The sequence below is a fragment of the Phyllobates terribilis genome, unplaced genomic scaffold (assembly GCF_046119375.1).
Source record: "Phyllobates terribilis strain yellow unplaced genomic scaffold, ASM4611937v1 Scaffold_4__5_contigs__length_816908805, whole genome shotgun sequence".
NCBI classification, from domain to species: Eukaryota; Metazoa; Chordata; class Amphibia; order Anura; family Dendrobatidae; genus Phyllobates; species Phyllobates terribilis.
The window spans coordinates 159295291-159320046 of record NW_027362764.1 but is presented as its reverse complement, the minus strand read 5'-3'; the positions used below and the strand labels follow the sequence as shown (position 1 = coordinate 159320046).

The 24756-nt window shown below is 46.9% G+C and overlaps 1 protein-coding gene across 1 annotated transcript; it reads left to right on the top strand.

Moving 5' to 3' along the window:
• Positions 1-3592: 3592 nt before the first annotated feature.
• Positions 3593-15483, top strand: LOC141265145 (nucleoporin NUP42-like). Its single transcript, XM_073677866.1, has 7 exons — positions 3593-3746; positions 5755-6001; positions 8273-8367; positions 8497-8573; positions 12295-12381; positions 13861-13969; positions 14695-15483. Exons 1-7 carry the CDS (start codon positions 3629-3631, stop codon positions 15348-15350), a joined length of 1389 nt encoding a protein of 462 aa, XP_073533967.1. The 5' UTR covers positions 3593-3628; the 3' UTR covers positions 15351-15483.
• The last annotated feature ends 9273 nt before the right edge of the window (positions 15484-24756 follow it).

Below are 24756 nucleotides of genomic sequence, written 5' to 3'. Positions count from 1 at the left end.
ATCTGCCTCTTTATGGTGGGTGGTTCCATCGGGGATTTTGTCTGAATAGCATTTTTGTGGGAGTTACACGGAAATGCCTCTGTAAGCTCTCAGCGTTCAACACAAGATTGTGATCCAGCCATATTCTAGAAGCGATCGAAAAATATTATGTACCCTAAAATGTTACCAATAAAACCCCTAAATTATCCCACATAAAACCAGCCCCCACTCAGGTCTGTCACTGGAACGATAGGGGGTTCCCATGTTACTGGTAGAACAAAGACTGGAAAATTGACGGCTCCCACCCCCTCAAATAAAATCCAGTGAATTTTGCGCTTCCAAATCCAAATGCCCCCCTCCTTCTGAGCCCCACTGTGCCTAAACTGCAGTAAGCAGCCACATGTTTGGCAATACTGTAGTGGGGAGAGTGCACATACCAATTTACGGGGTTTGTGTCTATAGAAGCACAAGCTGGGCACAATGTATGGGGGCGCTACAATATATAGGCACTAAAATGGCGTATTTGTAATTCTCCACAATAAAGCCTGGTGTGGATGTTACATAATGGTCACTGCAGCCGTAGATTAATTCATTGAGAGGTGTAATTTCTACAATTGGGTCACTTTTGGGGTTTTTCTGCTGTTCTTCTCCACAAATGTTGCCTGCAAACTATTCTAGAAAAATCTGCTCCAAAAGCCAAATAGTGCTCCTTTCTTCTCAGCCCTGACGTGTGTACAGTGTCCATTTTAGGACATGATCAGATATCAAAATCAAACATCAGAATGATGTCAGTTTGAGGCTAAATACCCTGTCTGAGAACTGATGTTGATAAGTGATTTTGACAAGTGACTTTGATATATGACTTTGATAAGGGACTTTTACAACTGTAATAATAATAAAAAAAAGTCACTGTTCGCTGATGGGACTTGAACCCAAAGCTCTGTGTCTAGAAGCAAGTGCACTAACCACTGAGCTATAAACTCAGTTGAAGAAATCTAGGCGTGCTATTTGGTTATGGGATTTTCAGTGCAAATCTGTCTGAAACTCATTGGGACTAACAAATATGTTCTCCAAGCTAAGTTCAAATGATGTGTGATTTTGATGTGTGAGTCTGATGTGTGACTAGACGACTTAATGTTATCAAATTCTGTGTAGTACCTGTGCGTTCAAAAAGCTCACTATACCCTTGGATAAAATCCTTGAGGGATATAGTTTCCAAAATGGGGTCACGTATGGGGGGTTTCCACTGTTTAGGCACATCAGGGGCTCTCCAAACGCGACATGGTGTCCGCTCTCGATTCCAGACATTTTTGCGTTCAAAAAGTCAAACATCACTCCTTCCCTTCCAAGCCCTGCCGTGCACCCAAACAATAGTTTTCCCCTATATATGGGGTATCGGCGTACTCAGGAGAAATTGCACAACAAATTTTGTAGTCCATTTTCTCCTGTTGCCCTTGTGAAAATAAAAAATTTGGGGCTAAGGCTAAGCGCCCACGATACAGAAATGCTGCGGAGCGTTTCTCCATCTCCCTGGCAGGAAAAACGCATGCGGATTTTACATGCGTTTTTTCTGCCAGGCAGAAGCGTTTGTGAAGCGTTTTGATCATGCGATTTCGCATGCGGGTTGTCAAGCGCTTTTAGCATCACTTGGAAAAGTGCTTAACAACTTGGTCACACTATATAAATCCATGCAACCGGCATGGATTTATGTTGAGTGACCAAGTTACGATGCTGCAAATGCAGCATCAATAGTAAAAAAAAATAAAAATAAAATAAAAATGTGGAAAAATAAAAAAAAACATTATACTTACCTTCCGATGGCCCCCGGTCTCCTTCTCCGGTGCGTCTGGTGTCTTCGGCGGCTTGTGGTGCTTTAAAGAGGACCTTCCATGACGTCATGCGACAGGTCACGCGACCACCGACGTCAGCAGTCGCGTGACCTGTCACATGACTAAATGATGTCATGGAAGGTCCTGTTACACCACTGCGAGTAGCCGAAGAGCCAGCAGCGCCGCCGGGAGCAGACAGGGAGCCATCAGAAAGTAAGTATGTGTTTTTTTTTATTTTATTATTTTTTAACTACAGGTTCTATGGTACCCGGGTCTGGATGAGAGTCTCCTCTTCTCCAGACCCGGGTACCACCTGCGCATTGAATCGCATAACATCCGCATGAAGCTTTTATGCATGCGGATGTTATGCGGCGGTTCAATGCAAGTCAATGGCGGCGATTTCGCCGCGATTCCGCAAAATTAATGGTAGTGCTGCGGATTTTTCCTCAATGATAATCTGCAGCGGAAATTTCCGCAACATGTGCACAGCACATGCGGATTATCAGTGGGAAACATGGCAGACAACTTAAGATGCGTTTTTAATGCGTTTTTGCTGCGGAAACGTATTAAATCCGCATCGTGGGCATGCAGCCTAAAAGTACATTTTAAAAATGTGATTTTTTTTTTTTATTTTCACTGCTCTACATTATGAACTTCTGTGAAACACCAGTGGGTTCACGGTGCTCACCACACATCTAGGTATATTCTTTGAGGGGTCTAGTATTGGCATGCTCAGGAGAAATTGCACAACAAATTTTGTAGTTAATTTTCTCCTGATACCCTTGTGAAAATAAAAGATTTGGGGCTAAAGTAACATTTTTGTGAAAAAAAAAAAAAAAAGTTAAATGTTCACTGTGAAGCACCTGAAGGGTTAATAAACTTCTTGAATGTGGTTTTGAGCACCTTAAGGGGTGCAAGTTTTAGAATGGTGTCACTTTTGGCCATTTTCTGTCATAAAGGCCGCTCAAAGTCTCTTCAAATGTGATGTGGTCCCAAAAAAAGGTTTGGTAAATTTTGTAGGAAAAATGAGAAATCGCTGGTCAACTTTTAACCCTTATAGCTCCCTAACAAAAAAAAAAAAAGTTTAAAGAATTGTTCTGATGTAAAGTAGACATGTGGGAAATGTTATTCATTAACTATTTTGTGTGACATATCTCTCTGATTTAAAGGCATGAAAATTCAAAGTTTGAAAATTGCTGAATTTTTGGCAAATTTCCGATAGTTTCACAAATAAACTCAAGTGATATCGAAGAAATGTTACCACAATCATGAAGTACAATATGTCACGAAAAAACAAACTCAAATCAGGGGGATCCGTTGAAGCGTTCCAGAGTAATTACCTCATAAAGGGACAGTGGTCAGAATTGAAAATTTGACCCGGTCAGCATAGTCAAAATTGGCTCAGTCACTAAGGGGTTAAACCGCAAAAAAAAAAAAAAAAAAAAAGGCCAGACAATATTATGGCCTGAAAAATAACCAGTACTGTCTCTTGGAAAGCAGGAGGCGAAATAGAAAGCAGAGGGGCCCCTAGGACTCTGCCCCCAAGGGCCTGTGTACACTATAACTTGTTAGTAGAAAATCACGGAGCCGGGGCCTTACAGCAGCAATCAGAACGCGCCGTGTGACTGAGGGCTGACTGACACCACGGCCACATACAGCGCGCTGCCTCCGAGCATAAGCGCGCCATCTACAGGCTCCTGCAGATCTGAGCCCCATCATGGCTTCTGCCAACCAGAGTGGTTGGCGGCTCGTAGTGACGTACTGCGGCGTCCTACCACGTGACACGAGAATCCCGTCTGGCCTCGCGCTGCTTGCTGAACATGGCGATCTGCAGCTTCTTCCTGCAGGGCCGCTGTAAGTTTGGAGACAGGTGTTGGAACGAACATCCGAGAGATGGACGACACCAAGGACACAACCGCTACCAAAGCCAAGGCTCAGGTACAGGGAGCCGGGGCACTGACCGGGGGTGTACTGTGTGCAGACCACCAATACTGCTCTATCAGCAGTGTACGACCTGAGGATAAGCAGCTCCCGACTCCCTCCTGCACCGCTGATCTCTGTTCCTTGAGTCCGGCAGATCAAACTGCTTCTGCACATGGGACTTGTGGTTCCTCTGGAGACTCTTATGTCTTATCGCTTAGACTCCAAAGCTTCTGTACCGGGGCTCCCCAAATATTCCATGTCTATACCTTAGGCCGAGTCATATAGGACACGCATATGTTGGGCTCCTGGGCCTGAATATCACCACAGCTTCTGCATCCTCTAAAATGATTTATTCCTTATTAGCACCATCTTATTCCCCAGCGCTTTACAGACATCATAGTCACTTTCCCCATTGGGGCTCAGAATTTAAATTCCCTATCAGTATGTCTTTGGAGTGTGGGAGGAAACCCACGCAAAAAAAAGAGAGAACATACAAACTCCTTGCAGATGTTGTCCTTGGTGGGAGGTGAACCCAGGACCCCAGCGCTGCAAGGCTACAGTGCTAACCACTGAGCCACCGTGCTGCCCATAAAATGACACCCTGCACTGGGATCCATAAAAGGGACATTGTCGCCTCCAAACTGCTAATTAAACCCCCTTATACTGGTATATAGGGGATTTGGCCTCTTTAAAAATCTTACGTGTACTATAACTTTTACTGGTTTTCTTGTAAAAAAAAAATGGTTTTGTGTGTGAATGAGGATGCTTCAGTGCACGCTTGTCATGGCCAATGGCTCAGTGCACTGATACATCTTGACAATTTGTATCCTAAGCTGTCATATCTTGATTGACAACCTGAACTCCTTAGCGACGCTCACATATATTTTTTTATTCCCGGCTCTCATTGCTGGCCCCCATCTGCAGTACATCATCGAGTGGCAGAGGCTGTGGACTGGATCCAGCGATTACACTATGTGAGCTGCAGAGCCGGTGATTGAGTTCAGCGCTGTCAATCAGTATATGACAATTGGCGGCTCTGCTCCTCCACACGGACACTGCAGCCGCGCTCAGATAGTGTCCTTGCCGTTTCTCATGTCAGCGGCCACAGCTCGGTACTGTACTGCAGAAAGGAAGCGATGGTGAGAGCAAGCAATAAGCCAGTGATCCGGGCTGTGGTGTCTGTGCAGAGCTGCTTGAGGATGGTCAGTCAAAATATGGCGTTGCTCAGAATGCAGATTGATGGGGCCTAACTGCTCTGAACCCCTGGCAGCGCCAAGGGTGCACCATCCAAAACCTCTCCATTTCCAGACTAATAAGTTATTTTTTTTTATGCCAACTAAACCTCTAAAATCTGTACTACATGTATGATTTATATAGAGGCTAAGTCCTCTACACACCTGTATCAGGGGTTTAGTTTTTTAGGATTACAGACTCCCTTTAAGGTTGAGATCTACTAGGATGTCATTCACATTCAGGCTGCAGTGTTAGTGCCAGACTCATGTCTTTTAAATTTTCTTCTGAGTTTTGCCATCGTCATGAGAGATCCTCTAAATGATGAAATCATAATTGGAGTCATTTTGTTTTTAAATTACTGTTTTCCGTACTGGGGTGATCAGCCGTTGTTACTGCGAGGAGGTATCTGGTCAGACCTTTTCCCCCGAAGTGTCGTCTTTTTCCGCAATTCCTATAAATGTCAGCGGACAACACTTTGAAGTGACAAACTTTGGTCAGTAAAGCCCCCTTTCTTCGGATCGGATCGGTTGTAGATATGTGATTGGTGCCGCTCTTTCCTCTGGGACTCTGATCTGTTATAGGATTAGGGGTCTGGCGGCTGCAATCTCCACAGTTTTCTCATAGACCTCAATGAAGTCCTGTAGAGGTGGGATCCACCACTATTAGACATTTACATATCGATTTCCCATAGTAATAGGAGTTGTCCTTACTTTGATATTGATGACCATTGCTTGTACTGCTGTTTTCCGTCATGGAGACCTAACATTAGAATCATGAATTTGCCTTTAAGCTGCGTCTTCAAACTGGAATTCATCAGGTCAGCGATATGTACAGCCTTCTACTTTTTCTAAAAATTTAACATGGACTAAACGGGACAATGACAGAGGTTCTTTTGGGTCTGGATCTGACGATAATAGAAACAGAAGCTCTAAACCAAATGACTCTTCAGGATTCTACACGCCTCAAAACAGATTCGGTGCCCTGGCAAACCAGGATCATGGCCGAGACGGAGGCCAAGACATAGAAGACAGCCCATTGTAAGTATTTCATGCTTTTCTTGTAGGGGCCCAATGTGACTTAAGTTTTTAATCGGCTGGTGCCAGTCTACAAGGGGCAGTGTGGGCATGGTCAGACAAAAAATCCAATACTATTCGAAAGAAAATATGTGGCTGACATCTGTATTTCTTGCTTTTGGCATGGCCACTAATCCACATACTAATTAGCCTCACTTAGAGGATTATTCCCCAAAAATCTAGTAGAGGATAACTTGCTGATCTCTGGGAGTCTGACCAAAGGTATCCCCAGTAATCTGAGATTGGGGCTTTGGAACTCCGAGTTCACTCGTCCTGAATGGGTTCCATTCCCTTAGCTCCATTCATTGTATGTGAGACTGCCAGGAAAAGCCAAGTGATGTATTTGGCAGTGCCATAGACAGTTGAGTGGATGCCACCCGTACACACCTTTGTGTCATTCAGGACAGGGCTGCAGAGCTTCAATCTCGTGATTGCTGGGGTCCCAGCGATCAGCAAGTTATTCCCAATATTATAGCATTTATAGATTCTCTAGAATACAAGACTGTCTGGTGTCACCGGGGAATAGATTTCACTCCTGGACAATCTGTGGTGCAACGTGGCATTGATGGATGGAACGAGACCTGATGTCCCAGATGTGCTCAATTGGATTCAGGTCTGAGGAACGGGTGGGCCAGTCCATAGCTTCAATCCCTTCATCTTGCTGGAACTGCTGACACACTCCAACCACATGAGGTTTGGCATTGTCATGCATCTGAAGGAACCAAGGGCTACTGCACCTGCATATGGTCTCACAATGGGTCTGAGGATCTCATCCAGGTACCTAATGGCAGTCAGGATACTTCGGGCTAGCACATGGAGGGCTGTGTGGCCCTCCAAAGAAATGCGACGGTTTGACAGCTTTAGTACATGTGAGGAATGTGTAAGAAGCAGACATTCCTCACATGTATCAAAGCTGTCAAAAAGTCGCAAATCATGCAGACGGGAGTGATTTAAACATATCACCGAGCACGCTATAAATACTCGGTGCTCGGCCGAGTATACTCGGCGAAAGGGTTAACAAAACATACTCGCTCATCACTACTCCCCACATCATTACTGACCCACTGCCAAACCAGTCATGCTGGAGGATTGTTCCGGCAGCAGAACATTCTCCACGGCGTCTCCAGATTTTGTCACTTCTGCCACATGTGCCCAGTGTGAACCTGCTCTCATCCGTGAAGAGCACAGGGCGCCAATGTTGAATCTGCCAATCTTGGTGTTTTCTGGTGAATGCCAATCGCCTTGCACTCTGTTGGGCTGTAAGCACAACACACTTGTGGATGTCAGGCCCTCATACCACCCTCATGGAGTCTTTTCTGACAGTTTGAGCAGACACATGGATGTTAGTGGTCTTCTGGAGGTCATTTTTCAGGGCTCTAGCACTGTTCCTCCTGTTCTCCTTGCACAAAGGAGATGGTTGCGGTCCTGCTGCTGGGTTCCCCTCCTACAGCCCCCTCCACGTCTCCTGGTGTACTGGCTTATCTCCTGGTATCTGCTCCATTTTCTGGACACTGTGCTGACAGACACAGCAAACCTTCTTGCCACAGCTCGCATTGATGTGCCATCCTGGATGAGCTGTACTACCTGAGCAAGTTCTGTGGTTTGTAGACACCGCCTCATGCTACTGTATCTCTGGGGGTGAGAGCAATGACAAAATGCAAAAGTGACCAAAACAGCCATAAAGGATGAGAACGGAGAAATGGTCTGTGGTCACCACCTGCAGAACCACTCCTTTTTATGGGGTATCTTGCTAATTGCCTATCATTTCTACCTGTTGTCTGTTCCATTTGCACAACAGCAGGAGAAATTGATTCACAATCCGTGTTGCTTCATAACTGGAGAGGTAGATTTCGCAGAACTGTGATTGACTTGGAGTTACACTGTTGTTTAAGTGTTCCCTTTATTTGTTTGAGCAGTGAACATTAGATAAGTGGTGGTCATCATAACCTTTTGTGGGTGCCATCAGTGGGACCCCTGACACCACCAAGGGACAATACATCACATTTGGGCAGGGTCAGTAGGTTGGCCAAGACAACACAGCTTGCAAGAATGATAAAGATGCCACAGTGCCTCCATGACAGGAGAGTAAGGAGTAGCTCTTTCTATCTGAGTTTCCTTCACTCGTCAGACACATTAGGGTTGCCAGTTGGGCATAGCTGCTCACGATGAATGCTTATGACCTTCTGTACATATATCTATTGACAAAGACCCTGTGTTTTTTCCTCTTATGTCTAGAGCTGATATTATACAAGACATGGAGTCGTGGGAAGTGTCTGGGCAGTGGCCGCTCTCTGTGTATTGCGTCCTGAAGGAGCAGCAGCACTTATCAGGTACTCATTATGCCTTACTAGTACACTATTGCATTGTGTTTTTTTTCCTTAGTGGGTGTGTATGTAAATTGCCTGCCTGACTATCCTAGTGGTCAAATTTAATTTTTTTTTTTTTTATTTTCCTCACAGGTTTCACTGACATCTCTCCTGAAGAGTTGCGCTTGGAGTGTTACACATCTCACGAAGCAGGCCATCTTCAAAACTATGTAATCATTTTTATTATTTTTATTGTGTTATGTAGTCCCTTCCAAAGGCCCCCATTATTGTCATCTCAGTACTCATATGATGCCCAACCACGGACTGGGCTTCATAGGAGACATTGATTTTTAATATTAACTGCCGTACTTAGTTTAGTCATTTGTCAGCTGAAGGGACATTTGTCAGCCTGATCTGAGCTTGGTTATTCGTGGTGCAGACTCACTCTGCTGACGCTTTGACGTGCAGTCCCTTCAGCTGTGGCAGCGCTTGTCAGCTGAAGGGACAGCGCTCCAAAGCATCGTCAGGATCCAGGCAGAGGAGGAGAGTGAAGCTTGATCTGAGCTTGTTCATTCCTGGTACAGACTGACTGCCGATGCTTTTGAGCACCGTCCCTTCAGCTGACAAGCCTTGTGATAAGCTTTCTAATGATCAGCAGCATTTGTTAGCTTAAGGGACGGCAGTCGAAAGCATCGGCAGAGTCAGTCTGTGCCAGGAATGACCAAGCTCGGATCAGGCTTCACTCTCCTCCTCTGCCTGGATCCTGACGATTCTTTGGAGCGCCGTGCTTTCAGCTGACAAGCCCTGTGATATGCTTGCTTTCTAATGATCAGCAGTGCTTATCAGCTGAAGGGACGGCACTCCAAAGCATTGGCAGGATCCAGGTAGAGGAGGAGAGTGAAGCCTGATCTGAGCATATGTGCTCAGACTGCTGTCACTCACAGACGTAGCCCTGCCCCCATCAGTGACGTGCGCTACTCGGTTTGTCAGATTCTGGTCCCTAGATCGGGAGTGGCAGCATCTCAACAGAGACTAGATCACCCACACAGAGTTGAGCTTACAGAAGCAGGGCTGGCAATAGAAGTACAACCCCTGTCAAAAATTATGGAGTCACTGGGCTTGCAGGATGTTCATTCAGTTATTTAATGTTGTTGAAAAAAAGCAGATCACAGACATGGCACAAAGCTAACGTCCTTTCAAATGGCAACTTTAGGGCTTTAAGAAACACTAAAAGAAATCAAGATTAAAAATGTGGTACTCAGTAAGGGTAATTTTTTTTCAGACCAAGCAGAGGGAAAAAATTATGGAATCACTCAATTCTGAGGAAAAAATTATGGAATCACCCTGTAAATTTTCATTTCCAAAACTAACACCTGCATCCAATTAGATCTGCTCGTTAGTCGGCATCTAAAAAAGAGTGATCACACCTTGGAGAGCTGTTGCACCAAGTGGACTGACATGAATCATGGCTCCAACACAAGAGATGTCAATTGAAACAAAGGAGAGGATTATCAAACTCTTAAAAGAAGGTAAATCATCAGGCAATGTTGCAAAAGATGTTGGTTGTTCACAGTCAGCTGTGTCTAAAATCTGGACCAAATACAAACAACATGGGAAGGTTGTTAAAGGCAAACATACTGGTAGACCAAGGAAGACATCAAAGCGTCAAGACCGGAAACTTAAAGCAATATGTCTCCAAAACAGGAAAAGCACAACAAAACAAATGAGGAACGAATGGGAGGAAACTGGAGTCAATGTCTGTGACCGAACTGTAAGAAACTGCCTAAAGGAAATGGGATTTACATACAGAAAAGCTAAACATAAGCCGTCATTAACACCTAAACAGAAAAAAACAAGGTTAAAATGGGCTAAGGAAAAGCAATCGTGGACTGTGGATGACTGGATGAAAGTCATTCAGTGATGAATCGCGAATCTGCATTGGGCAAGGTGATGATGCTGGAACTTTTGTTTGTTGCCGTTCCAATGAGATTTATAAAGATGACTGCATGAAGAGAACATGCAAATTTCCACAGTCATTGATGATATGGGGCTGCATGTCAGGAAAAGGCACTGGGGAGATGGCTGTCATTACATCTTCAATAAATGCCCAAGTTTACATTGATATTTTGGACAGTTTTCTTATCCCATCAATTGAAAGGATGTTTGGGGATGATGACATCATTTTTCAAGATGATAATGCATCCTGCCATAGAGGAAAAACTGTGAAAACATTCCTTGAAAGAAGACACATAAGGTCAATGTCATGGCCTATAAATAGTCCAGATCTCAATCCAATTGAAAATCTTTGGTGGAAGTTGAAGAAAATGGTCCATGACAAAGCTCCAACCTGCAAAGCTGATCTGGCAACAGCAATCAGAGAAAGTTGGAGCCAGATTGATGAAGAGTACTGTTTGTCACTCATTAAGGCCATGCCTCAGACTGCAAGCTGTTATTAAAGCCAGAGGTGGTGCAACAAAATACTAGTGATGTATTGGAGTGTTCTTTTGTGTGTTTGTTTTTCATGATTCCATAATTTCTTCCTCAGAATTGAGTGATTCCATAATTTTTTCCCTCTGCTTGGTCTGAAAAAAATTACCCTTACTGAGTACCACATTTTTTATCTTGATTTCTTTTAGTGTTTCTTAAAGCCGTAAAGTTGCCATTTGAAATGACTTTAGTTTTGTGCCTTGTCTGTGATCTGCTTTTTTTCAACAACATTAAACAACTGAATGAACATCCTCCGAGCCCGGTGATTCCATAATTTTTGCCAGGGGTTATATATTAGAAAACTGATTATTAGGAAGAGTTGGGACATATGAAAGGGGGAGCAATTAGTGGAACCTCTTTAATGGAGTTTATCCCTTGTGTATGACCACTACTTTCTTCGGGAATGGTATTCATGGATGTGCACTACAGCTCCACTTACACAGGGAACTTTAAGACTCCTGTTTTTCAGTGTTGCAGGGTGACATAGGTGATAAATGTATTTATATCCTCTTTAAAGGACAACATACTGGCTTGGGTGCTTACAGAAATGAAAAGGACTCTGTCAGCAGAGAATGACTGTTGAAACCAAGTGCCGCCGCTCGGTGCTCCATAACATGGCCAAACATTTAAAGGGAACCTGTCAGCATGAAAATGCAGTCTAATCTGCAGGCATCATGTTATAGAATAGGGGCAGCTGAGTAGACTGTTAGATGGTTTAGTGAGAAAAGATTCAGTATAAGCTTTGGTTTAATCATTTAAGCCTCTGCTCTTTCTGGGATTTTCGGTCCAGTGTCGCGGTCCTATCTATATATATATGTCCATACAGATATAGCTGTCAATCACTGATAGGACCGCCCATCCGACTAAATATCCTCTGTTCTTTCTGGGATGAAAAGATTAAGCCACAGGTAATACTGAATCTTTTGTCACTAAACTTCATATCAATCTACTCTGCTCCTCCTGATCTATAACATGGTAGCTGCAAATTAAAGTGCATTTTTATAGTGACAGGTTTCCTTTAAATACACCTTCCCACCTGCTTCTTTTCCCTCAATCTCCGCCCCTTCTGCTTTCATTGACAGTTGTGACATCATAGATGCAGAGAAGGGAGGAGCTACAGTAGATTGGAAGGTGTTTATAAATGATTAGCCCCGCCGTGTGCACTGAGCGGCAGTTCTTGGTTTCAACAGTTATTCTGTGCTGACAGTCCCTTAAGGGGTAACCTGTCAGCCCCATGTGAGGGCAGAAGTGTCAGGCACATTGATATCAGTGTGTTAATGTTCTGTAGTTTTTGAGCGCTTCCATTTTGATCTTTGCAGGATGGGGGCAGCACTGGGCAGCGTACCACAACAGGACATCATGAAAATATTAGCAATACGCTGATGTTTGTGGACCTGCAAGGCTAATAATAAAATGCTCTCTTATGTTTTAAACCTAATTGTTGGCTTTGCTTCTGCTTGTCAGATGAGTTCGGTACAGCAGCTTCTTAATCAGTGGAAACAAAGGGTACATGAAATTAAGAACTGGAATCCATCTTCTACCTCTGCACTGGTAAAGTAACATCTTATTCTTGTAAGGTAGTGTTGTAAAGGCTTATCATATACATAAGCTGTCCTTGGATTAAAGGCTTAAGGCCCCGTCACACTTAGCGATGCTGCAACGATCCCGACAACGATACGACCTGTCAGGGATCGTTGCTGCGTCGCTATGTGGTCGCTGGTGAGCTGTCAAACAGGCAGGCTCACCAACGATCTGGGGAGCAGCGACATCGTGGAAAGAATCTTTCCACGATGTCCTGCTCCTGGTTTTGAGCCTGCTGAAGCAGGAGCAGGCTGGTAACCATGGTGTAAACATCGGGTTACTAGGGGCACACGCGCACCTAGTAACCCGCTGTTTATCATGGTTACCACTTTGCTACGGTGAGCGGGAGGTTACCGCTCACTTTAGCAGGCTCGTAACCATGATAAACAGCGGGTTACTAGGTGCGCGTGTGCCCTAGTAAAGCGCTGTTTATCATGGTTACCAGCCTGATCGCTGCTCCCGCTGGTCACACACAGCGATGTGTGCTGACCAGCGGGAGGGCAACGACCAAAAAATGGTCCAGGACATTCTGCAGCGATCAGCGACCTCACAGCAGGGGCCTGATCGTTGTAAAGTGTCACACATAGCGACATCGCTGGTGAGGTCGCTGTTGCGTCACCAAAACCGTGACACAGCAGCGATCTCGCTAGCGATCTCGCTATGTGAGATTGGGGCTTTACTCTGTTCTTTGATCAGGAGCGCACCACTCTGCTGCCTTCCTGCTTGCTGGGAATGGTGCACTCCTGATCGTTGACCGCTCAGCTGGTCTGCACTGTGCTCTCTAGCATTGGATAAGCACAGGGAGAGTGAAACGGTCCGTATCCAATGATCCAGCGAGCTACAGACCAGTGCACGCAAGCTGTAAGCAAACAGGTTGTAAGCGCTTGCTTTTTGTCAAGCAAACAGGCCACTCTCAGACCGCAGAGGTGCAATCCCTGTGTTCTTGAGAATGGAGAGGATTTTTAATAAGGTAATTTCAAAGTTTATGGTCTTTGCAAGAACTTTGTAATTTTATCCATTTAAGAAGATGAGGAAACCCCTTTAATGGTTTCCAGCTGGAGCGGCGGCTGGATGTAGGCGGTGTACGAGGCCAGAACAATACAGCTCTGTTCACTGTGTAGTTCCCGGGTCCTACAGCTCCGATCACAATCACTTCAATGGAGCTGAGCTGCAGTATATGAGAACGGGCGCTGCACAGTGAGCGGAGCCGTGCTGTTCACCGCTGTTCTCTAGTTACATCCCTGCCGAGTACCGGACATCCACCAGTGTGATATTGATGACCTATCCTAAAGCTAGATGATTAATACAAACAGTCCCTCTAAGTTTGCTTGCTTAATAGTATACTAGTATTGTGTAGAACTAGCAGTACTCAGCTCCTGCAGACTAAGAAGCTTTTGCTTAAAATAAAATGTGATCTTTCTATTGATTAATTTTAATTTATTTTTCAAGCTTAATCAGCTCACCAAGCCACCTATTGTCACAGCGCAACCAACATTTGGAGGTCTACAGCAGTCGGGGTCTTTTGGAGGTCTACAACAGTCTGGTTTCGGCACCTCAAGTAAGCAGAGGGGACGAGCAAACAGTGCGGCCGAGCGTCTTCTCTTCCTTTAGACCGGGAATGTCAAACACAGAGGGCCAAAATGAAAAACTTGGACAAAGTTTCAGACCTACCTTGATATTTATTAAAAAAAATGTCTACAATTGAAGTCTTTCCTGATCATATATAGCGATGAAACTTTCATATTGAAACAAACTTAAAGGGGTTGTCCCACGAACAAAGTAGATTTCAATTAATAGATCTTAGAATAAAATAAACACAATCACAAATGGCATCGTGGGCTAAATATAATCACCCTGCGGGCCAGAGTTTGACATGTGCTTTACACATACAGAACCTGGTTCCCTCTGTGTATTTTACCAATGTAGCAGATTGGCAGTCCATGCCATAGCCCCTTGATAATTTCTTTGTGTTCTGGTCTCCAGTGATGATGATTTGACATGTGACCACTGCAGCCAATCAGTGTTTGTATGCTTCTTGCCATAACATTTCCGTGTCGAAAGGGAGCAGGTAGCGCAGGCAGGGCATCTGGGAAGTCATGGGGATCGGTAAGCTAAGGCCTTCAGATAAGAGGGGGTTCTCGGGGCTCCCGTCTAGCGGCCAGGGATTACTGACGTGGCCGAGAAACCAAGGCCTTGTTTATCGATTGGCAAAACTAGAGCTTCTGACAATGTAAAACCCCTGTCAGAATATATATTAAAACTTAAATTTCCATTTTTTTCCAGGCACTTCAGCTGACAAGACGGTATCCGCAGCCACCTTCAGTTTTAAACTAGACTCCCAGTCTGCTACTCCAAATGCCGGGGCCAGCTCTAGTTTTTCTAGTGCGCCAGCATTCGGTAGTAAGTCTTCAGTGGGGTTTGCTACAACCGGAACTGGATCCGCTTCTTCATTTTCTTTCGTACCGACAACAACTTCAGGTGGAACCACATCAATTTTCTCAAGCTTTGGTTCAGCTTCATCTGCTCCTACCGCTGCTGCACCTGGTTTTGGTTCATCCGTGTCCTCTGGTTTTGGAGGAACTACAGTGACTAGTGGATTTGGAAGCAGTGCAAGTGCAGGAGAAACTTTTGGAGGCATCACTACTACTGGCTTTGGAGGACTTTCAAGTTCAACAGGGACATCTGGCTTTGGGGCAGCGACCACAGGAGCCTGCAGTGTTGGTACACCAGGGACATCATTATTTGGACAAGTTGTCACAGTAAGAAATTCTTCAAATACGGTTGGGTCCTCTGCAACGAACGCCATGTTGTCCAGCGCGCTGTTTACACCTCGAAATGAGCTCTCACAAGAAGACCTCCTGCAGTTCGAGTCTAAGACATTTACATTGGGAAAAGTTCCCTTGATGCCTCCACCAGCAGACCTCCTATCTATAAAGTAATTTAATATTTCTGTAGATGATTTGTGATAAATTATACATAGATTTCCAGGGAATCTCATGTCATTTCAGTAATTGTATCTATTAAACATATTTTTATGAAAGCTATCCTTTTATTAAAAAAAATATATAATAACTTTGTATGTTCGACAATAGCACTAATGGAGAGTAGATATAACTTGATATATTGATGAAGATGAGAACAGGAGCAGCTATAGTTGTCTGAACCTCACTTAGATGTCCTTTTTTTTTCTTTTTTTCACATTCGAGAAAAGCAATCCCAGTTTCATCACTGTTTTTGTTCAGAGTTTCATAAAATTTTCATCAGTTTTAGAGTTTCATTCTTTTTTCTCAGATGAGAAAGAAAGTTTCTCTACCTTCCCCTATCTTATACTTGGGAACAGCCCCATAAATTATACAAGGTAAAAGGTCTGTGTGAAAAACATGGATAGAACTTGTACGCAAAAAAGGACGTCTGAATGAGCCCTAAAAGGGATTTGTTCATTATTAGAAAAAGTATGGCTTTTTTTTTTTTCAAAAACAGTACTACTCTGTACAGGTTTTGTATGAGGCTTGAGTTCATCTCCATACAGTTCAGTAAACTTTGCCCAAACATCTTAGATGCCATGATCACTATTGAATGAGGTATCTAAATTTATAATTAAAGGGAACCTGTCATGTCCTAGCTACTATCTACACTGCCCCCATAGCGTTGTTAGTGATGCCAAGTGGATCACTGACAAGCTTTTTCTCCTTACCCCATGACGGCACCACGGAGAGAGGGGATCCCCCCTTCAAGGACAGGAAACCTACAGATAAAAGGGCGGTGCCTCTCTCCCGGATCAGTTGGTTTCCTGTCCTTGACGGGATCCTACAGTCTGGAGGAGGCATACCTGCGGGGTACCAGAAGATGGACGTCGTGGGATGCCAGGCCCGGCCAGTCCGATCCAGGCAGCGGGAGTCCCCTGCCTCGGCTGGTGCGGTGTCCTGATGCGCCACCGCTGGGGTCAGTGGGCCTTTAGGGTGTGCGGAGGGGGGTCTAGACGAAGAGGACAGGGCCTGTCGGGGCTGTCGAGGACTGTGCTGGAACCCCTGGTTGCTGTGGTGAGAGGGCGGCGCGCATTTGAGCTTCCCGGTCTGCCATGCGGGGCGTCCCTGGATGACGCGGTGCCGCAATGCATGACTGGGTAGCCAGTCTGCGCAGGCGCGGGCGTCCTGCAGGTGCGGGGGAGGAGGGGGCGTCGGGTCACTACAGGCACTGTGGGAGGGACTCCCAGTGCCTTAAAAGACAGCGAAGGACGCCAGTAGTTGCTCATCAGAGCTCTGGCACGCTGTGAAAAAATAAATATATAATAATGAGTGACCAGGAGCTACCTAAGGAGCAAGAGCTACATACTCAGTCGCCACCACCACCGCCAACCCAACGAAAGAAGAGGCCGGAAGAGACGGGGCACCAGGACCAGAACAGTGGAAGCGGGCACTCCGGCAGATCGTCGCAGCGCAGCAAGGACTCCACCTTGGCATCTTCCAGGAGGACTCCGTCTACAATGATGGCTCCACCTCCTGAACCTGTACCCGCTCTTCCGTCTGGTTGGTAAGTGAGCTTCGTGAAAGTCCACTTTGTAACTAGAGGCCCTTGCTCTCTCTCTTTTGTCTCCTATAGGGAAAAAAGAGTACAGGGAAAACAAAAAATAGGACTTGTGCACTATGCACTGAAGCCTTGCCCACTACTTGGGATAAGAGACTCTGCAGCTTCTGCATTGAGCAGACTATGTGCGAGGGAACCCCGAGATTTGCCTCTGAACTTAGTGGCCTAATTAAATCGCATGTCGAAAACACCATTAAATCTTTTCAGGGGGGGGGGGGGGGCAAAAGGTTAAGGAAAACTAAAAACATCTCCCCCGAGTCCAGGTCTAGCAGTTCTGAGGATAGTGGAGATTCGGACACTTCCACTTCTTCCTCCTCCTCCTCTTCCTCGTCTACAGATAGGGAAACAGGTCCGTCCTCCTCTATCGAGGAAACAGCCTCCTCAAGACTGTCAGGTCTACCATGGGATTAACAGATCCCCGGCCCAAAAAATCCATTCAAGACGTGATGTTCAGTGGTCTAGAACAAAAAAAGAGGAGATCTTTTCCACTCAACGAACATGTTCGCTCGCTGATTAAGAGAGTGGAAAAGACCGGAGAGGAAGGGCTTCCTTTTCCCTAAACGAAAGTACCCATTTGAGGACCCGGCATGTTCCTTTTGGGAGAAAGCACCAAAACTGGATGTCGCCATAGCCAAAGCCTCAAAGAAATACTCCCTTCCATTTGAGGACATGTGCGTCCTAAAAGACCCCATGGATAAAAAGGCAGACACCTTCCTAAAGGGTTCCTGGGAAGCCGCTGGGGGGTGGTTAAAACCCGCGGTAGCTGCCACGTGTATGGCCAGGTCACTAATGGTCTGGCTGGATCAGCTTGAATCACAACTGAGGCAAGAAACATCAAGAGACACAATCCTTGAATCTATCCCTATAATGAAAGGGGCAGCGGTTTTCCTGGCTGACGCCTCTGCGGACTCCGTCAGGTTAGGTGCTAGAGCGGCAGGGCTTGCTAACGCGGCTAGACGAGCCCTCTGGCTCAAATGTTGGCCCGGGGACTAAATCTAGGTTGTGCTCCATCCCCTGTGAGGGCGAGTTTCTATTTGGGCTCACCTTTGATGACATCTTGGAAAAGGCAGGGAACAATAAGAAGCTGTTTCCTATCCTGTCTAACACTGCTTACAGGAAACCTTTTCGGAGTAGAAGGTTTATACGTAGAATGCCCCCTAAAGAACAGGATAGGTGGGAAGACAGGTGAAGGAAGACCAAGGGATTCCCATTTACAATGCCCTCCAGTGATAACAGAAAGCCCCCCCCCCCAATGAAGATTTGCCCCGGGTGGGGGGAAGGCTATCAAGTTTTCTCCCGGTCTGGGAGCTAATATCCAACAGCTCATGGATTCTGAGCCTAATACCATCGGGCCTGAAACTCCAGTTCCTCAAATTCCCTCAGCAAAACTTTGTTATAACCCCCGAAAGGTCTTCAAACGAGGCGCAACTGGCCTTGGAGCAGGAAATCCAGGGACTGGTAGGGAAGGCAGTCCTTCAGGAGGTCCTGGGGGGGGGGGGGGAAAGGCATGGGCTTCTATTCTCCATTATTCCATACAGAACGATTGTGAATTTAAAAAAGCTGAACAAACTGTTGAAGGTGGAAGCCTTCAAAATGGAAACAATAAAATCTTCAGTAAAAATGCTGTTTCCTGGTTGTTTCATGGCCGTCTTAGACTTAAAAGATGCTTATTATCACATCCCGATACACAAAGACTACCGGAAGTTCCTCAGGGTAGCAGTTCCTATGGGGGGAGTGGTCAAACACTACCAATATACAGCCCTCCCATTCGGCATCGCCATAGCCCGAAGGGTCTTCACCAAAGTTGTTGCAGAGGTGATGGCTCATCTAAGGTAACAGAACACCCTGGTCGTCCCATACCTAGAAGGGCTGTTAACGCTATTTACAAAAACCACACTTTCCCTAGAGTGGTGGGGGAACATAGACAATCTAGCCCGGGGGATTCCTTGGACAATCCCAAGACCGCAAATCCTGACCACAGATGCAAGTCCTGGGGGCTGGGAGGCTCACATCAACAACCTGGTAGCTCAGGGGGGGTCTGGACAGAACACCTAAAACTAATGTCCTCAAACATGAAGGAGCTCCTAGCAGTAGACTGGGCACTCCGGGAGTTCATGCATACACTACAAGGACATCACGTGAGGGTCTTTTCAGACAACCTAGTAGTAGTGGCGTACCTGAACCACCAGGGGGGTACACGGTCCCATTCCCTAATGCAGGCGACAGAGGTCATCTTTCGCTTAGCCGAGGAGAACTTACAATCCCTATCCGCTCTACACATAAAAGGGATAGAAAATCGCACCGCAGACTTTCTGAGTCGGACACAGCTGAAGCAGGGCGAGTGGGAATTAAGTCAGGCAGTTTTTCGGCAGATTGTGCAAAGGTGGGGCCGGCCCTCCATAGATCTGTTCGCCAACAATCAGAACAAAAAAACACGCTCTTTTTTGCTCCCTAAATCCCAAAGGGAACCCCGTAGCTGTGGATGCCTTCATGATCCCATGGAATTACCCTCTAGCTTACGCTTTTCCTCCGACCGCTCTGATTCCAGCTGTTCTGAGGAAAATCAGAGAAGAGGAAGCGAGGGTAATCTTGATAGTCCCGTTTTGGCCAAAGAGGGCATGGTTTTCATAGCTGAGGAGGTTATCAATCTCCGACCCATGGGTTCTTCCGGAGCTCCCGGACCTTCTTTCTCAGGGTCCAGTCCTCCATCCTCGGGCGTCAAGCTTACACTTGACAGCCTGGAATTTGAGAGGGCTCTTCTGAAAGACAAAGTGTTCTCCCCAAATCTTATCACCACACTACTTCAAAGTAGAAAACCAGTCACCACCAAACTGTACGGGAAAACCTGGAAGAAATTCCTTTCCGTCTCAGGTTCCAGGTTGGGTGGGGAGGTTCCATTGACAGCCATCCTGGAATTTTTACAGAGGGGTTTGGAGCAGGGCCTGGCCACAAGTACCTTAAAAGTTCAAGTTGCGGCCGTGGCAGCGTTCTATAATTTTGACCTAGCTAGGGATAGATGGGTATCTAGGTTTATTAAGGCATCAGCTAGATCTCGTCCCATCCCATCCCATCCCGAAATACTACACCCTGGGATTTAAATTTGGTCCTTTCAGCTTTAACGGAGGCCCCTTTTGAACCCCTGTCGGAAGCATCCCTAAAAATTCTGTCCCTAAAAACAGCACTCTTGGTAGCTCTCACATCCGCACGTAGGGTTAGTGATATTCAGGCTCTATCGGCAGGCGTCAAGTGGCGTCAAGATTTCACAGGTCCCAGGAAATCACCCTTCCTTCTTTCTGCCCTAACCCTAGGAACACGAAAGAGAAGGTCTTGCATACACTAGACGTCAGAAGGTGCCTAATCCAATATCTAGAGGCGACACAAGAGTGTAGGCAGGATAGTTCTCTCTTTGTTTGCTTTCAGGGCCCTCGTAAGGGGAAGAAAGCTTCTAAGGGCACGCTGGCCACATGGATAAGAGAGGCCATCACACTATCTTACTCCTCACGTGGAGAAGCTGGCTCGGAGAAACTGAAGGCCCACTCAACAAGAGCGGTGGCAGCCTCCTGGGCAGAGAAGGCCGGTGCTATGATAGAGCAGACATGTAGAGCGGCAACCTGGTCTTCCCCCTCTACCTTCTTTAATCACTACCGGTTAGACTTAACCTCTTCTTCGGACCTTACTTTTGGTAGAAGGGTTCTGGAAGCTGTGGTCCCCCCCTAATGAGTCACTTCTCTGCAATTCTCTCCGTGGTGCCGTCATGGGGGGACGTAGACGTTTCTCAGAGCCCATGACGGCACCCGTACATTCCCTCCTTTCACGTGTGGGTGTGCACACTTATTAGTTACTTATTGTAGCCACGTGGTGTGTGTGATGAGGTCTTAAATTGTAAAATTTCGTGTTACTAACCTGGTGGTCCTCTCATGCTCTGTAAACAACTGATGGGGGAGAGAGGCACCGCCCTTTGATCTGTAGGTTTCCTGTCCTTGAAGGGCGGATCCCCTCTCTCCCTGGTGCCGTCATGGGCTCTGAGAAATCACGTTACCAGTAAGTAACTACGTCTTTTCATTAAAATCGGTGGTATTATAATGATTTTATAACATTATACAGTATATACTTTGTCCTACCTGCTCATTTTCAATCATTGGGGTGTGATTGTCAGATTCAGTCACTGCTGGAGCCGCCCATGTATTTGAATATTGCTCTCAGCAAGCGCTGATAGTATTGGGGCGCATTTTAAAATGTCCGGCCACGGGTCCGTGCGTTCGCTGTAAGGCTGTGTAGTTCGCAGCTTCACTCCGCTTGCGCTATGACCCGCTTGTCCCCAACCGGACATTTAAAACTGTGCATGTGCCCCAATACTATCAGCGCAGGATCACACCCCTATGACTGAAATCAGCAGGTAGGACGAAGTATATAAAATGTTATAAAATTATTATATTACAACCAATTTTAATGAAAAAAGCTTGTTAGTGATGCACATTGCATCACTAACACAATGGGGGCAGTGTAGATTGCAGCTAGGACATCACAGATTCCCTTTAACCAGCTATATATAGATAGATCTCTATCTATCCTTACCCTTCCTTGCGTGTCCTGCAGATTGCTGGGGGTCCAGGTCCTGAGACTCCCATTACTGCTCATAAAATAAAAGTGCACTGTAAATTGATCGCTAAAGGGTAAGATCTGCAGGAAACCCTCAACAAAATAAATCTGCTCCATTTAGGGCAAGGCGAACTTTACTGTAGAAGAAAGATCTTGTGATCGGAGCGTGCCACATGCTTTTTAATCCAATTTGTCTTTTATCATATGGGCTCAGAGTGTATTAATGCTACACACTACTCAGTAGTGCTAAGAAGCTGAAATATAGATGTTTGCATAAAGGATCTTTACAATTTCAGCTACTTGGAGATCTATGATATGGTCTATTCTGCAGATCCCTAGGATGCAGCTTATCAAATGGTTAATTTTCAAGATGAACCGGCGTATGTAAGTTCAGTCATATGATAACCTGGATGCCCTCCGTCATGTGCTTCTTAATATTATTGAGTTATCAGTAATTCCGCACAATATGCCCAGTACTGAGCCGTGTGTGGGCCAGATATCAAGTGGTGAATGTCTCTACACAAAGCAGGATCATTCTGTATAGATCGTCTTGTGTAACACCGCCATGGGGAGGACATGGATCAGTACTGCCAAACACACAGCAGAAGTCAAGTCAGACACAACTGTGTGGCTTTTATTGTCCGGCCAAGGTTATAGCTGCATGAGATTTAATGGAAATGTTAGAAGATAGACATCTGACAATAAATTCCTGATTGTGGCACACTATTGGAGATAATGTCTACAAAATGTAGTAAATACATGTCAGAGCATTATAGGAGTATTATATACTAGCTATTGAACCCGTTCTACGCCCGGGTGGCGAGCATTTTTATTGGTATATTGTCTCCCATGCTGGTATGTGCTGCCCCCAAACTGTCCCCACCATCCAATCCCGGTATGCGTGGCTCCCCTCATCCCCGATCCTGGTATGCGTGGCTCCCCTCATCCCCGATCCCGGTATGCGTGGCTCCCCTCATCCCCGATCCCGGTATGCGTGGCTCCCCTCATCCCCGATCCCTGTATGCGTGGCTCCCCTCATCCCCGATCCCGGTATGCGTGGCTCCCCTCATCCCCGATCCCGGTAAGCGTGGCTCCCCTCATCCCCGATCCCGGTATGCGTGGCTCCCCTCATCCCCGATCCCGGTATGCGTGGCTCCCCTCATCCCCGATCCCGGTAAGCGTGGCTCCCCTCATCCCTATTTCCGGTATGCGTGGCTCCCCTCATCCCCATTTCCGGGATGCGTGGCTCCCCTCATCCCCATTTCCGGCATGCGTGGCTCCCCTCATCCCCATTTCCGGTATGCGTGGCTCCCCTCATCCCCATTTCCGGTATGCGTGGCTCCCCTCATCCCCATTTCCGGTATGCGTGGCTCCCCTCCTCCCCATTTCCGGTATGCGTGGCTCCCCTCATCCCCATTTCCGGTATGCGTGGCTCCCCTCATCCCCATTTCCGGTATGCGTGGCTTCCCTCATCCCCATTTCCGGTATGCGTGGCTCCATTCATCCCCATTTCTGGTATGCGTGGCTCCCCTCAATCCCATTTCCGGTATGCGTGGCTCCCCTCATCCCCATTTCCGGTATGCGTGGCTCCCCTCATCCCCATTTCCGGTATGCGTGGCTCCCCTCATCCCCATTTCCGGTATGCGTGGCTCCCCTCATCCCCATTTCCGGTATGCTTGGCTCCCCTCATCCCCATTTCTGGTATGTGTGGCTCCCCTCATCCCCATTTCCGGTATGCTTGGCTCCCCTCATCCCCATTTCCAGTATGCGTGGCTCCCCACATCCCCATTTCCGGTATGCATGGCTCCCCACATCCCCATTTCCGGTATGCGTGGCTCCCCTCATCCCCATTTCCGGTATGCGTGGCTCCCCTCATCCCCATTTCCGGTATGCGTGGCTCCCCTCATCCCCATTTCCGGTATGCGTCGCTCCCCTCATCCCTATCCTGGTGTGTATGGTATCCTTCATCCTGGTATGCATGGCACCCTATCCCTCACTCACAATCCAGGTATGCGTGGCACCCCTCACCCCCAATCCCGGTATGCGTGGCACCCCTCACCCCCCAAATCCTGGTATGCGTGGCACCCCTCACCCCCCAATCCTGGTATGTGTGGCCTCCTCAACCCCCCAATCCTGGTATGTGTGGCCTCCTCAATCCCCCATTCCTGGTATGTATGGCCTCCACAATCCCCCATTCCTGGTATGTGTGGCCTCCTCAATCCAAGTATCCTGGTATGTGTGGCCTCCTCAATCCCCTAATCCCTGGTATGTGTGGCCTCCACAATCCCCCATCCCTGGTATGTGTGGCCTCCTCAATTTCCCATCCCTGGTATGTGTGGCCTCCTCAATCCCCCATTACTGGTATGTGTTGCCTCCTCAATCCCCCATTCCTGGTATGTGTGGCCTCCTCAATCCCCCATTCCTGGTTTGTGTGGCCTCCTCAATCCCCCATTCCTGGTATGTGTGGCCTCCTCAATCCCCCATTCCTGGTATGTGTGGCCGCCTCAATCCCCCATCCCTGGTATGTGTGGCCTCCTCAATCCCCCATTCCTGGTATGTGTTGCCTCTTCAATCCAAGTATCCTGGTATGTGTGGCCTCCACAATCCCCCATTCCTGGTATGTGTGGCCTCCTCAATCCCTCATCCCTGTTATGTGTGGCCTCCTCAATCCCCTAATCCCTGGTATGTGTTGCCTCCTCAATCCCCCATCCCTGGTATGTGTGGCCCCCTAAATCCCCTAATCCCTGGTATGTGTGGCTTCCTCAACCCCCATTCCTGGTATGCGTGGCCTCCTCAATCCCCCATCCCTGGTATGTGTGGCCTCCTTAATCCCCCATTCCTGGTATGTGTTGCCTCCGCAATCCCCCATTGCTGGTATGTGTGGCCTCCACAATCCGCCATTCCTGGTATGTGTGGCCTCCTCAATCCCCTAATCCCTGGTATGTGTGGCCTCCTCAATCCCCCATCCCTGGTATGTGTGGCCTCCTCAATCCCTCATCCCTGGTATGTGTGGCCTCCTCAATCCCCTAATCCCTGGTATGTGTTGCCTCCTCAATCCCCCATCCCTGGTATGTGTGGCCATCTAAATCCCCTAATCCCTGGTATGTGTGGCTTCCTCATCCCCCATTCGTGGTATGTGTGGCCTCCTCAATCCCCCATCCC

Coding starts and splice junctions, on each gene's coding strand:
- LOC141265145 (XM_073677866.1), top strand. CDS start 3,629: ATGGCGATCTGCAGCTTCTTCCTGCAGGGCCGCTGTAAGTTTGGAGAC. Junction 6,002..8,272: donor GACATAGAAGACAGCCCATT/GTAAGTATTTCA, acceptor TCTTATGTCTAG/AGCTGATATTATACAAGACA. Junction 8,574..12,294: donor CAGGCCATCTTCAAAACTAT/GTAATCATTTTT, acceptor TCTGCTTGTCAG/ATGAGTTCGGTACAGCAGCT.